Here is a 16628-nt window from a genome sequence, read left to right as displayed (position 1 = left end):
TAAAGCATCTATAATAGTGGTTTTCAATGTGTCATCCATGCACCTATATTAGTCTTCAAGAGCATTTCAAGGGTTCCATGAGATCAAAATTTTTTTATAATATACTAAAACTTTATAGCCTTTTTTACTCCCAATATCCCATGAGTGCACAATGGAATTTTATAGAGGTTACAGGATGCATAATAATATTGTATAATATAAAGCTTTAATATTTGAAGGTTCTATTCTGCAGTAGAGATTTTGAATTAACTAGAAGTGATGATTTGAAAAATCTTATTCCCTGAATAATATTTTTCTGGAAAAAGAGAAACATGCATATTAATACCTTAACTGACCCTTTCTCATCTGGCACACCGTTGAGGACATAAGGGAGGAAATATCATATACGTACAGGAGGAGAGAAATCAATGTGGAAAACTGCCAGGCAGATTGTTTTAAGTTTTGAAGTTAAGCCTTTTCTCAGCTTCTCAAGTACTCTTTCCACTTTAAGATTCTTAAATTCACAATAAGTTGGTATAATTTCTATACTACTATTCTCTGTGTTGGTCATAGAGATGTTCCAAAGACAGGAGAGCAGACACCCTGTGTCAGCGAATCAAATCAAATGCCTCTCATGATTCCTTAGTGCATTTGCTCTTTACCTAAAGCCAATAATTTTCAGAGAAGCATTTGAGAAAGTTTTAATGCACTGAAGAACTGAATGCTAATTTTCAAATTAAAGAAATTTCAGATACTAGGTAAACTGTTTTAAGTGTTATTTAAATGATGCGACTCATTTTTCAGTAGATTAATCAGAATATATTTATGCAAAAAGAATATCTCATTCCATGTTTTTAATGGTGAGCTTGTTTTTCTGAAATAATCAAATCATAGCATATTAAACTAAATAAAAACGGTGAGTGTCTAGGTTTGATAATGCTGCTTTTGGTTAGAAAAACAAACAAGCAAGCAGAAGACTGATAACAGTAATGGACTAGTTTTCTTATTACACTATAAATTTACAGAGATGACAAACTCTATTTCAATCAAGTCTGTTTCCCAAAGTACTACATGCTTAAATAATTTTGACTAATATTATCACATTCCAGCATTATGATAACTCCAAAACTAAGAACTTCAAAGACACTTTCTAGTAACAATATTCCTGCCAAAAGTACACATTTTGAAATATGACAATTTGAAATAACAATTTAATTAGCTATTTTGGTATATTTCTTTAAAAAGGATAGCAGCTCTATTATCTTAATCTTTAGGGTAAATATAAAATGATTGTACTAAACAATATTATGGCAATTTAAATCAGTGACTTCTAAATTATTCTAGAATTATAAATGGAAATCCAACTTCTCAAAAGAAAAAGACCAATGGATATTCTGTGGAATTTTGTAAGAGAAAAATATGAGGGTGAACAATGAAGAACTCTAAACAGCTATTCATTGATAATGAATGAACTCAATTGATTAGCATGGGTTTTAAGAATCTTTTTCAGGGCTGAGCATTTAGCTCAGTGGTTTTGCCGCCTGCTGTGCAAGCACAAGGACCTCAGTTCGATTCCCCATACCAAAAAAAAAAAATCTTTTGATATTGAAATATCAATGTAAGGAGGATGTTCTTTCTTTGTTTCAAGAAAGTTAAGAGAAATTTTGACACCCCGATAAACTTTCTTCTGCCAAGGACAAATAAATCATTAGGATTCTTTGGTCAGGACAAAGTAGTAGTGGAAATGAACCTCTGAAAGTTAACCCAATACAATGGTGCCTCGGTGCAGGAACTTAATTTGTTCTACGATTTTGGCAAAGATGGCCACGTTTGTGTTTGTGCGGGAAAGATGGCTACAGTCTTGTTTGTCACCCAATGTAGGTTGCAAACAAAAACAAAATTTTGCTAAACACTTCTGTATGTGAACCAATTTGTTTGCAAACAAAATCATTCATGAACATGAGATCAGATTATTTAGATTTTATTTTTTTAAATTATTTTTTCAAGTTACCAACAAAAAAATAGTTTGTTGAATATCTTAGAAATCAAGATTAATATTGAAAATAAGGTTGCTCTTGTTTAATAATTGAATGTGGCATAGAAAGTAGAACTCAACTGAATAACTCATATGTGAAATAAGTTCAAATATTTTGTTATTATATAGAAGTATTTTTAAATAATATGACTATTATAACAAGAAGGACAATGCAAGTGAGCATGATACTTTTCATGCATTATATTAGAAGCTCACATAGTGATGAAAGACATCTATAGAAAGCATAGCAGTATGGAGAAAAATAAAGACATTTCATGAAAAAATAAATCTTATTTGGTGCATATGTTGTCTCTTGAGATGATAGTTCAGTCATAAAAATAATGCTTTTCTATAGAACATTGGCTGATTGATCTTTTGTGGATTTTAAAGAAGCATTAAAAAGCATTATTAAGAAAATTAAGTTTGTTTTTCCATTTCATCAAGTGTTCAGAACTATATAGCTATAGTCATTGTTAGAAATGTTAGCTGCAGTATAAAAAATTTCTGATCCAAAATGCAAGATATGTCTTAAAAATATTTAGATTTATTAACAAAGTGAATCCACTATACACTAAAACTGAAAATAAGAAAAGAAAAAGAAGTATAATGTACAAAGCCATCAAAAGAGTCAAAACTCGTAAGTTATCTAGTAATCCCCAGGGTCACTGTGCCACTGTATTTCTTTATTTTCTTCACTATTGCTTTACCTGTAGATGAAACATGTCTGGTAAATCAGGCTCATTCTCAAAGTACTGATGCTATGAGACAGTATTGGTGGTTGTTAATTAAATGGTGAAGAAAGGAGAGGGTTGTTTGTTTTTTTAAACAAGAATATACTTTTGCTATAGGGGCAAGAAAATAACAGAAATCTACTGCCTTTAAAAACTGTCTGTTATCTTTGCTTTAAAAAGCATAAAAAAGGCTTTGATACACAGTAGTCCCCTCATATCCAGTTTCACTTTTTATAGTTTCAGAGAGCTGAGGTCATTCACAATCCAAAATATTAAGTTAAAAAAATCCATAAATAAATAATTCATAAATTTTACATTGCATGCCACTCCCAGCAACATGATGAAATCTCATACCTTCCTGCTTTATCCAAACCAGGATAGTAAACATCCCTCTGTCCATAGCACTCATACTGTATGCCTTACTAGCATTTTTGTTACCATGTAGCCTTCTGGGTTATCAGATCCACTATTTTAGTATCATAGCGCTTGTGTTCTCATAACTCTTATTTTATTTAGTAATGGTCCCAAAGCAAAAGAGTAATAATGCTGGGAATGCAGATTTGCCAGAGAGAAGCTATAAAATGATTCCTTTAACCAAAAAAGTGAAAGTTCTCAACTTCAGAAGAAAGAATAAAATAGAAGTTGAGTTCAGAATCATCTATGGTTTCTATTATCCACTGAAGATATCTATTGCAGATAAGGATGAACCATTACACTATCTCTATGACTGCAAACTGATATGTTAAAAATAATTGTACAATTCAAATCCAAAAAATTCTTTACATATTTGCACAAATTTTGATCCAAGAAATTTCAGTTCTAGATATGTATCCTGGAGAAGTAATCATAAACAGAGATGAACAACGTAATAGGATGTGTGTCAAAGTATTTTTAATAGTATCAAAGATTTGGAGCTCTGCCCAATTAATAATGTATTGTTTAAAATAAATCATGCACATGAATAAAAAAGAAAGTTATAGATTCTTGATGTAAAAGAATAATTATATGGAACTTTCTGTATTTTACATTTTTAAGTTTGAAAAAGTGGATTTCAAAAAATTTGAATTTATATAGAATAAAAATATTGTATTTATGAATTGGCAATACATTATATGTCACCAGAGTCAGCATGAAAAATTAGGTATATGCAAAAGAAAGGATTATTTATATATGAATTATCTGTATGAGAAGTATTATTTGTATAAGAATTACTTTTATATAGAAAAATATTCTGAAGAGATAACATTAAATTGTCAATACCTGTTATCTTTAAGTAGTATCATTAAAATGACTATCATCTTTATTTTTCATTTCAGTTTTCTAAATTTTCTGCCATAAAAATTCTTTAAAATGAGATTTCAAAGAAATATATCAATAAATATACAAAAATATCCTAAAAGATTCTGAATCAAATGAATAAAAATTAAAAGAACCACACACCCTTTGGCACACATAATGCACTTTTAAGGATATATCATAAGAAAATCACCAGGACCACATATTTGTGAATGCAGGATGTATCACTTATGCATTTATGTAAAATACTAAAACTCCATATTAGTAATATTTGCTCCCTAGAATTTGGCGTAAAAATGATAAAAAGTAAAAACAATACATTATGCTGCTAAAAAGAAAAAAAAAATTTAACAGTGAAATATCTTTAAGAGGTATATTGCTAATGAGAAAATAGTACAAAATGAAGCTACAGATAATCTATGTTAATAATTATTCACTCTTGTTTATATATGAGAGAGAAAGAAAAATTGGAAATAAAAGATTCACAAACCAAGTACACTATTTCATATTTAAAATTGTCACACTCTTTTTGTTATGGTTTACATCATGTTTATGTCACCAAAGAGCCTGATATGCTCATAGGCAGGGTTTTGGAAGATGATGAGACTTTGGAGCATTATACTTGCCTTGCTGTTAGAAGGCGGGGTCTGCTAAGAAGAGGCGAGTCACCGTGCAGCCCAGAAGTTATCTTTCCCTTCCAAGATTTTCCTTTCACCCTCTGTCTGCTTCCTGGATGCCATGATGTGAATAGCTTTTTTCCACCTATGTCCTTCTACCACGTAGTTCTGTCTTAGAGCCAGCTGCCTTTGTACTGAGATCCCTATAATCTGGGAACCAAAATAAACCTTTCCTCTAAGTTGTGGGGGTCAGGTATTTCATGCCAGCAGTGAGGAAAGTTAAGTAAGCTAACATTTAAACAGTGATCTGTGTTTCCCATAGTGAGTAATAATATTTTAATTTTTAGAGAAGTTTCCTTCAGTGGAAAGCACAACTGAAAAGCATTTGAATTCATGATTTCTACTTATTCAGGGTTCACATGACATAAGATGGAATGTAAAGATTAAAAAGAAGGGAAAATCCATCTTACTCACTCTTGTTGTGTAAGCAGCTTCTGGATCATCCTCTAGAACCCGTGAAAGTCCAAAATCAGAAACCTTACACACCAAATTGCTGTTGATCAAGATGTTGCGGGCAGCAAGGTCTCGGTGTACATAACCCATATCTGACAGATACTTCATGCCAGACGCTATCCCTCGAAGCATCCCCACAAGCTGGATGACAGTAAACTGGGCATCATGTTTCTGCAAATCATTTCCAATGTACAATTAAGATATGTTTCTAATAGCCTGAAATATATTTTTCCTTTAAAATCTCAACAAGGCTGTTCTACTAAGGCTGACTATGCATATTTTAGCTCAAGCACTCAAGACTAACAACATATGTGGATCAATGGACATAAAAATAAAACAAAGCTAATATCATGTAATCATCAGGAGATTCAAAAGTCAGATTTTCCTGATATTTCTATGGTATACAACCTCCTGCGCAAAAACATTAAGGTAAAAAACAAAACAACATGAAATGAAATGGGTCTTATAACTATTTCAGCTTGTTATTACATTTGTTTGATGGGATATTTATTCTTTCTTCTTTCTTCAAATAATGTATGTACTGTTTTTAATTATTAATCATAAATAATTAGTTCACAATTAGTAAAAATATTTATTGAATTTATGTTTTTCTACTAAACCCTGAATTGTAGGTTATAAAGGAGAAAGAAAAGGAGAAAAAATCAGTCTTGGATTTAGAACTTCCAATCCATTTAAAACAGAAATGTAAAGGTAATATATCAATATAAAATTCCACATCTAAATATATCTATAAAAGCAATGTTAAAAGAATAGTTATGATAATAGTTAAAATCACTTGATTTGGAAAATGTTTTAAAAATGTTTGTGAAATTGTTTACAACTAAAAATTATATTTGGTTCATGAATATTAAAATAAAATATATCATTTTTTTCATCCTTAGAAAAAGAATTTTTCTCCCTGACTATAAATTGTATTATGTTTTATCTATCATGTATTTAGTTATCAATCATTTATTTTTTCAATATATAAAGTACTAAATATAAGCTTAAATATCACAAGGTTTCTCTTGTATCAGAAACACAAAATATAAGTAAAGAGCAAAATAAAAGGAAGATAATAGGAAATGAGAGGTAGATGTTTTGCAAAGGGGAAAAAGACCAAAAGACAGAGGGAGGCAGAAAGGAAGAGGAGAGGAAGAGGATTAAAAATAGTTAAGATGTATATGTACATGTCACAACTCCCCATTAAGAATATAGTCAATGTGTACTGCAGACATATACCAATGAAAATAAAGATGTGTAAAAAAAGAAAAAAGAAAAAAAAAAGAAAAGAAAAACACCTTGAGAACAGGGCATATGTCTTTGCTTATCCTCTGCAGTGACTCGTGATTCATAGTGTCTTGGAGGATATAAACTCTTGGTATTTCTTTGAACATAGTATTTATTGAAATTTTTAAAAAATCTATTAAATATAAAAAATGCAAATATTCTAAATTTAAAGAATTTTAGTATATGTATCACCAGAATTATATCCCTCAAATGGGAATATATATATATATATACTTCAGTACTACAAAACATGTACATTTTCTTAGTAGATAGTACTACGTGAGATATAGATGGTCCATCTTATCACAGACTGAGGTTACATTAAATAAAGAGAAGAGAATATTTCTTTCGTACATAAAAGTTATTTATATCTTGCTTTAGAGGTTTTTATGTTTCGTTTTATTTAACTGATGTGAATCTGGGGAATAGAAAGGCCTGAAATTTGTCCATTAAAAAATTAAACAATTAACATTAAGATCATGCAGAAAATGTAGTGTAACAGTTGTTCCTATTTAGTCCCAGAAAATTTCAGTTATACTTGACAGTTAGATTTTTGCTTGGCACAGTATTGCAAAGCCTTCCTCATGTTTTCAGCAACTCACTCATACATATGTATGTGTATGTGTACATATTTCACTTACACGTAAGAAGCTGTCCAAGGAGCCATTCTCCATGTACTCTGTGACAATCATAACTGGCTTACCTAGGTATACGGTAAACAACACATCATAAGTATAGTTCAACAAATGCCATGCTATGAAAGTATATAATACATTTTGATACACTTGATTAACACAAAGATGTAAGATCTTTCCCTGTCCTCCTAAGTTTACAAAGTTGCAATTACAAAAATAAACAAAGGAACAAAACCTAGAGTTCAATAGAAAATGAAACTGAAAGAAGAAAATTGGAGATTATTTTCCAGAACAAAGGTTCATAACAATTTGAGTTGGCCTGTTTGACATGGTTTTCCATGAACACAAATGTACACTTTTTCTTCCTTTAGTTGCACCTTAACTAACTTTCAAGTTCAGGTACTTTGCCTTCAAGTCCTAGATGGAGTCAAGAGTTCAACCTTCATGTATTCTTACTGTAGATATTTATAGGGCTATCTATTACATATTCTCTTTCATGCAGGTTACAGAGAAACAAGTAAATCAAAATCCCTGTCTTTATAGATTATAGAAGACAGTTGTACAAAACAAGACAATAATAATCTTTTTACATAGTTTCAATTCTAAAGCCCATATTATGTTCAAAAGGAAAATGAAACTAAAATTAAAATTGCTATGGGAAATAAATTGTAGTAATCATTTGGAAATGTGTCCTTAGATAACATTAAGCCTTTCAATCCAGCAATTTAATGTGCTAATATGGTAATTATTATGTGCAAAATATAGGATCGATTATTAGATATGTTAACTTATTATTTACATTTTATACATGAGAAAAATTGAGACATTGAGATTAACTTTCCACAGTACTATACAGCTAACAAGTTATTAAGCCAAAAGTTGCTACATACATACACTATGCTGTCACTAAGAGAAACATTTAAAATATGAAAAAGCATCAGCCAAAAAGATGCTAAGTATATATATGTATATATAGCTAAAAATAAAACAAATGTTTAATCATAGTAAATAATTAGTTGTTTCATGGCAAGCATTTAGACTAGTTTGAATTAAAATGACTCTGAAAACTGTAGCACTTTAACCAGCTCTTGCACTATAACGTTATATAAACAAAGCTGAACCATAACTGTATATACATTATGATAATTACTAGGGAAGGAGTAATGAAAAGCACTTCAAAAATTAGAGAATGTTTGTGATATATAGTAAATGTTAGTAAAATTTCCCATCTCTAAAATTTTGTAACATTGCATTAGGTACTTGACATTTGTTCTATGACTTCATCCTTACTGATCTTTATGCTTTGATAATATTCATTAGTCACACTTTGGTGTTTTTCACTTGAAAGCATTGTAAATTTATGCAACTTGTTGGGTCACACAATTAGCTAGTAATTGAGCAGATCCTAGATATGGCTCTCTCCTATTTTAAAGCTGAGGTGGATTACCACATTACAGAGCTTTACTGTATTATTACTATGTTGTTTATTTATAAATCCTTCCAATTAAGAGAAAATAGTTCTTCTTCCAAGTCCATAAGACTGAGTTTTAATGGAGAATTCTTGAAAGACTTTGAAATAATAGATTTTAAAAATCATTCACGTATGTCTAACTATATAGTAGATTTATAAACTTTCCTCATATGTACCTTCTATATTATGAGGGTAGGTTTGCCATTTTGATGCTAGAAAATAGCTTATTTTCCTTTTATATGTGAAAACTCTTAATTTATACTGCTTGCAAATCATGGATCGATACCAGGAAGGTTACACTTATAAATTTAGTAACTTGAATACATCATAGAGTGTATATATTTTTTATTGAGGAGAAAAACCCTTTAAATTCTATAGAATTTCCCCAATAATTTCAAATGTTATATTAACTGACACATTGATCTATTTCCATTAAGACACTGCTTTTTTATATTATTTAGGTGCAACATCACATATAACTAGCTGATGTAATATCTGAAAAATCATCTTAGCCAAAACTATTGAGTCTTAAAACTTGCTTTTTTCAAACTCTAACTAAATGTAGTTTGGGCAATATTTTCAAGGAAACAGAAAAATCTCTCTTGCCTTGGAGCCTCTGATGTTTCCTGAACTACTATTCCCAGAGACCTGGCCTGAACTAAAATGAATGAATGAGTGAATGAATAAATGAAATCTTGTATATGCATGTACTTTATAGGCCATCATCAGTGTCAATTTCCTTTCTTAACAAAATTCTGGGAAGAATAACATGCTGCCAAAATTCAATGTATACTTCAAGTGGAGTCAGAGATAGTTTTCCTCATACTCCAAGTTACTACATTTGTGTACTTCTCAGACATTTGCTTATCACTATTTCTCTCTGGCTCTCAGCCATATGACTAATTCATTTGTCATTAGCATGTCTAGTAGAATGTTTGGCAGAGGAAATAAAAGTAGCTAAAATGTCAAACCAGTCAATTAAGGCAAAGCCCCATGACCATTCATAAATCAGATCAGGCTGCATTTAACTCTATAATTTAGATATTTGTAAACAGATCAGTTAAGGTGGGCAAGTCTGAAAATGTGCTTTGCATTAAGTTCAAAGATCCTGCAAACCAAATGTTCAAAGAGTAAACAGAATCACAAGTAATCTACATTGGTAAACAACATTCTATTTTAGAGTCTCCCTTATGATCTTAATTTAGATAAATATGGTTATAGAAAAGGAGTTTCTTAAATAGTGGTGAAGAGATAGTTCTAACATGCATTAAATATAGTGGGAAATTATTTATAAGATATCAGGTCATTTGCCGATTGTGCAATGCATTGGCAGTCTAGTGTGCCTAATACTTCATCTGTATTTTGATTTACAAATTAAATGATGAACTTTCTCAAGACAGCCTATTTTTATTCACTGCTTTGAGAGACCAACTGCAAAATGTGTCTGGGTGTACATGCTAAACTCAATGGAAGTACTGTGATATGACTGGCTGGAATAAAATGACACCAAAAATAAGTAAAACAAAATCTGTAGTGGAATTGTGCTTTTATTCTTAAATTGATTTCTGAGTAAAGATGGTATGGTAATCTTCACAAAACAAAGAGAACCAAATAAGTCTGTTAAAATCAGTTCACTTTCCCCAAATATCCCTAGTGGATGAGAGATATTTATAATCATTAAATCACTACTTGATAGCAAAATGTGATTCAAAATGTCTAAATTCCAGATTCAGCCCTGAGCATTTCACTGCAATCTTCTTAATGACACTTTCTCTAAACAGAAGAGCAAAATAATGTGATATAAATATATACATAGTCAGTAATTAAAATATTTTCTTTGCAATTTTAAAAAGTTATTTTGGGGGTTAAAACATTTATATTCAAACAAAATATTTATAAATCATTAAAGTATTATGAAGTATTGAAATTTTATCCATTTCTGCAGGAAATGTTATTGCCTTCTACTTATAACAGTAATTTTAATCTAACACCCTACATTTTAGTTTTGAAAGAATTAAACAGACATGAGTGAGGCCTATGAAATCAAAATCTTTGACCTTAGCATCTTCCAGTCTAGTAGAATGTAATCAGAATCAGGGTAGAAGCAAAAAAAAAAAAAAAATTAACAAAAATTACTTCACTGTTCAGAAGACAGAAGACTTGAATCATCTTTGATGAGAAAAAATGTTTCAGTTATATATATAACTAAAAGATTGAAAATCTAGAAGGTTGAAATTTTTTAATACATGGAATTATGGGATTTTCTGTGAGTTTCTCATTAAGTCATTATAAAAAAACAGGGCAATGTCTTCCAAATTCCATTTTAATCAAGACATTACCCTGTTGTAACGAACAGTGTTAAATCTACTGTTCTTTGGCTAAGGAGACAGGGGCCAATTTCATATATCTGTAATTATAAGTCCACTACTTACCAGTGAGCTAGTTACAAGTGATTAGATTATGGCCCTTATTTCAGACTGGCTAAGAACAATTTTCTTCAAAAATCAGGCTGAGAAACACTATCTTCAAATTTTCCTTTCCCAATTATACTTTCAATCTTAACACATAGAATACTCAATATTCAGGTTATTTTAAAATATTTAAATTTGTTTAAAATTGAAATAAGAGTTAATATAACAATAACTTAATTCTACTTTTCCTTCTTCCAGTCAAAGCTAAGTCATACAGTAAGTCCAAGTAATGTTTATAGTAATATGAAGATGCTGATCAATTTTACTGGGTCAGTTTTGTGTTTAATCTTTTCAAGCTTTTTGCCTTTTATTTTTATGTCTAATTGTAAAGTTTAAGATATTTAATATAATATTGAATAGAAGTGATGATAACAGGATTCTAGTTCCAACTTTAAAAGAAATATTACTAATATTTTACTATTGCCTATAATATTTTTAGTTTTTTTGTTCTTCTTTGGTCAATTCGGCATACCTTTATTTGGCATACATATTTTCTATGTATATTTTGTTAAAAACTTAAACCTCGGGGCCAGGGATTTGGCTCAGTGGTGCCCGAGCCTGCCTCGCAAAGGCAAGGTCCTGAATTTGATCCCCAGTATAAAAACAAAAAAACAAAAACAAAAAAACAAAAAAAAGAAACTTAAACCCCAAAAGGTAATTTATTTTTGCACCTATTGAGATGTGTTTTCTTTTTATCTATCAATGTTGTAAATCGTTGAAAATATTTAAATATTTAATTCTGTGAATTATTGGAATAAACAACTCCGTCACGGTGCCCTTTGCATATATTACTAAATGCACCTTTTTTTTTTTTTTTTGATAGCAGGGATTGAACTCAGGACCTTGCACTTGTGGGGCAGGCACGGTGCCACTAAGCTAAATCCCTGGCTCTAAATACAGCTTTTTGATCACTCTGTTATTGAATTTTATGGATCACAATAACGTGTTATTTTACTTGTAATAATACTTGATATCAGAAGGGATATCAGTAGCCTCTTTAGGGATATTTCTGCAAAGGTTTGTACAGGATTAGCAATACCATGAGAATTGTTAAACAAATACATTATTTTTTGTCTTATTCTTTTAGAACAGTTATTGTGTAAACCAGTGCTATATAAAATGTCTTTGGGCACATGCAAATCATGGTCTAACAAATTTTGTTATTTTGAATTTAATCTTTCAAATTATTAAAAAATTATCTAGTTTATAGAAATGAAGAAAATACACACCACACCACATCCTCTTATAATTCAAATGTGGCAAATTCACCTAAGAATCATAGCAGACAGTGAAAAAGAAATAAAAGCTCTTGAATATATAAAAACAGTATTTCTTTCCTTATTTTATTCTCTAATATTTTGAATAGAAATTTTTCTAATTGAACTGATGTGGGCATATAAATAGACATGCTCAGAACTCATTTGTTGATTGATTTATTGAATGATTGATTGATTGATTACATTATTGAAAACTAAACCCAGGGTCTTTGCTCTGACCTATATTACCATAGTCCTTTTTTAATAAATACAGCATGCACTTTTTATTTTGAGACAAGGTCTTGCTAAATTGCTAAGTTTCCCAGGCTGGACTTGAACTTGCAATCTTCCTGCCTCAGGCTCTCAGAATGCTGGCATTATATGCGGTATCCCTTTGTTAGTTTTTCGATTATAAACATATAAGAACAAATTGTATTACCATAATTTCTAAACTTTGTTATTCTAGCAAATTATTTCTAAATTATTAGTAAAACAAGCACAACAAATCTATTTTCTACTAAGAAAGTCATATGAAGTATGTTGCTTTTCAGATAAGTGCAGAAGAAATCTTTTAGAAACAGACAGGAAATAACAAGGATTATTGCTTCTGAAGTCTGTCATCTTATTCCCATGTTTCCTTCTAGGTTCAGGGAATAAGAAAGTGCAAATCAATATCTAATCCTTTGGTGAAACATGGACACTCACATGAAAACATATCTTTTAATTATGAAAAATTCCTCTTAATTTTCACTATATGACCTTCCTAAATAATGCAAGGTTATAGTTGACTTAGATGATAATATTTTTTTAATTTCCAGAAAAATTACATTATTCTCATCTAGTATACAGTGGACTTATGAACTCAATTCGTTCCTCAGGCCTGGATGTAACTCAAGTTGGTCAATTGAAGGCTCAGACTCCTCTGCATAGCCTTCAAAGTCTCTCTCCTGAATACAGGCAGATCTCAGTGTTCTTAGATAATCCCTCAGGATTTCTCATTAAATCCCACAAAGGATTAATTAATTAATCCCACAAAGGATGTTTTACGGTTCCTTCCAGAACTTTTTAAGGATTAAATCTGATCTAAGACCATCTTGAAGCACAAGCAGTCAGCATTCAGGTCATAACTCAAGACTTTGTTTGTAAGTTAAAACTAAAATTCTGATTGTAACACAAGTTGTTCGTATTTCAGGCCAGTTGTAACTCAAGGGTCCACTGTAATTCCTACTATTTCACTAGGTAAAAATGTTGCCAGTGAAAATTACTGCTGGAGTCTGAACATAATTTAACTAATGGTGTGATGGCAGAAATATAAAACATTTGCTAAAAACAAGTTCCATCCTTTTGAAGTTTAACTTAAATTGATAACACATGTTAGTACCTAGTTCTGAGCAGACTATGCTGCAGCTTTCTGCTACTTTGAAGATCACAGACTCTATCACCTTCTCTTGTTTAAGACCATCAGGCTAAAACACATACCATTTAAGTAGTTTATGGCTGGATTCAGATAAGTGAAAATAATGATTTAATAAAGGGCTTTCTCTAAAGGGTTTGAAAATGAAACACTGCAATAGACCTAGTATTTCCAAGTACAGAGTAACAATAATAAAAAGAATTTTCTTTGAGCAAGAAAAATAAAAACTCACAAGAATTTATTTTCAAGAATTTTCTTCTATATACCCAGATTTTTAATTGGTAATATGTTCACATCAACCAGAACCAGTAAAATAGATTTATATAATTTTTTGGAACTTACTATATTCTTCAATAATCTCATCTCATGTTAAATGAATCTGAAAACAGCAAAGTAGTCCTGTTGGTTCTGTTTCATGTGAAGAAGTACCTATGATTAATTTGATTTACAAGAGCTCTCACAACCAGTAATGCTAAGTTAGAATTTGATTTTAGACCCAGTGATTATTAATCTATACACATAAATGCTTATTTATTAAATAAAACTTTTTATTAAAGTATAAGCTGCATATCATTCTAGTTGTTTATGTGTGGATCTTTCAAAATCATCAATTTCAGATAATAAAATAAGAATAGAATGAATAACTTATTTTGGAGACAAAATTGTCATATTTGTTTTAAATGCAACATATTCGCTTAAGAATTTTCTACTTGTTATTACAGGGTGCCAGACTTAGAGCTTTTAAATATGCCATTCAGGAGTTCAAAATCTAATTCAAGGTCTACTACTTTATTATGTTTACAATATATGAGATGACTGGGATTTATATACTTAGATTTGTCAGATTCTTATATACTTACTTGACCAGGGAGACATATCAAATTTAAAACTCACTCTAAGGCAGTAGCCATGTATTATAATTTTACAGAAACAGAGTTGAATAAGATATTTAATGTATAATATCTACAACTTTTACAGATTATTGCTTTCTTAATGAATTTATTCTACATTTTTATCTTGAATTTTGTTTTATAATATTGTAGTTAATGCTTCATAACATTGGGGACAAAAATTAAACTCATGCTGAATAAAATAATAGATCCTATAAGTAAGCTTAAATTGAAAACTAATATTTAGTTTGCTAATAACTTGTATCTATTTTTTTTAAGTTATAGATGTTGGAAATGTTAGGGGGTGATTGTATCCAAGCTAAATGTATTCATTTGCTCCTTCTCTCCCTGGGTAATGCAGCTGTTGTATAACTGAATTTTGAAAATTGCATTCAACTTAATTTACTCAAACACTAAAAAAAAAGACAATAGATAGAAGACACTGCTTCCCTCTTCTTTCTTCCCCCCTTCTCTCCCTCCCTTCTTCCCTCTCTCCTTCTGTCACCTTCCCTCCTTTGCTTCCAACTTTCACTCATTAAATATCAATCATATCTGATTTCTCAACATCAGTAAATTACTTACTATGATTCAGGTTCTATTGTAGTTGCTATCCTTGCCCTTTTATGAGAGTTCAGATTTTGTTTCAGATGTTAAAGGTAATTCTCTCCAGAAATTTGAAGGATGCCTAGCTATAGTCAAGTTGTTAGGAAATATTTCTTAAAATCAAGAAATGAAAGTATGGCCTCAATGTGCATCCATTTAGCCATAAATGTCTCTAGTTTCTCATTCTTTGTGGCTGTTACAAAAATTTATTAAAAATTTTTAAATAAAAATTTTTTATAAAAAAATCTTTATCCAATCTCCAGTTGAAGGGCAATTGGATTGTTTCCAGGTTTTAGCTAATACAAACTGTGCCGCTATAAACATGGTGCACATATATCATATAGGACACACGTGTAAATACCGAATAGTTTCTCTGGTGTGAGAAACTGAAAGTGTAAATAAGGATCAAAATGTATAATAGATAATGCGAAATAGGAAGAGAAGGTCTAAAGGGGAAGGGGAAGTGGAAGGGGTAGGGGAAAGCAAAGAAGGAAAAGGAAAAAATACGAGAAAAGGAAAAATAAAAAAAAGAGTCTTTGTAAATAGGCAGGGGTGGAAGGTTGATAGGAGGGCAGGAGAATGGGGAAAAAATAAGAACCAAAATATATTACGTAAAGGTACAAATTCTCAGTAGTGAATGTCATCATATTATATACCTAAAATGTACCAATAAATGTAATTAAAAAATAAAAATCAACAAGCCATGTTATCTTTTTTGTTCAGAGAAGCCCCCCATTCCTTAGAGAGGGGCCTGGTCACACTCCTCCAGAAAAGGAGGACAATGTTAGATTGTTAGATATAAAATAAACGCTCTTTAAAGGAAATGTGTAAAAATTGAGAATTACAAAAATGGGCAAATAAAAGAAAAATGAGAAACAGGGAGATATACTTTGTGGAGAAGGGAAAGGAATCTGGGGATAGGGGAAGATGGAAAGGAAGGAAGGGAAAGTAGAAAAGGTAAGATGTGATAAGTATATGTGCCAATTCCTCATGATGATTACATTTGTTATGTATTGCAAATATGCACTAGTAAAAGATAATGAACAACAACAAAAACTTGAGAATGAATGAAGTTTTTCTCTTCAGTAGGACCTTCAAATCTGAAGGACAACTGCTTAGACAGGATGCCATGATGGATATCAATGACCAAATGACACGAAAAGCTCCATGAGACCCCATGCACATAAAATAATATGGGTTTTCCCTGAAGGAACAATGGATTCATACAGTTTCCCAATCTTTACCACTGCTATTAGGATTTTTATTCATTTAAAAACTGAAACAAATATATTTTAATCAGAAAATATTCCACTATTATTACTAATATGGCCTGAGTTTAATATGTACATGACTGAACAGTAGGAAAATGGATGCACTTGAGGCCATAATGTTAGGTGAAATAAATCAGACACACAAACTTAAATATC

The 16628-nt window shown here is 30.7% G+C and overlaps 1 protein-coding gene across 2 annotated transcripts in view; it reads right to left on the bottom strand.

Annotated features, from left to right (window-relative positions):
- Positions 1-16628, bottom strand: part of Epha3 (EPH receptor A3) — a 382701-nt gene that overhangs the window by 52601 nt on the left and 313472 nt on the right. For both annotated transcript variants that reach the window (XM_004857918.3, XM_087214069.1), the window contains exons 12-13: positions 7103-7164; positions 5133-5342 (exon numbers count right to left, since the gene is read on the bottom strand). In XM_004857918.3, coding sequence (XP_004857975.1) covers positions 5133-5342; positions 7103-7164 — 272 coding nt within the window. The remainder of the gene's footprint in view (positions 1-5132; positions 5343-7102; positions 7165-16628) is intronic.

The sequence above is a fragment of the Heterocephalus glaber genome, unplaced genomic scaffold (assembly GCF_053883595.1).
Source record: "Heterocephalus glaber isolate CG9 unplaced genomic scaffold, H.glaber_assembly_v1.0 deba00000122, whole genome shotgun sequence".
Classification (NCBI taxonomy): Eukaryota; Metazoa; Chordata; class Mammalia; order Rodentia; family Bathyergidae; genus Heterocephalus; species Heterocephalus glaber.
Note: the sequence above shows the minus strand (reverse complement) of the source record. Positions and strands in the feature narration are given on the sequence as shown.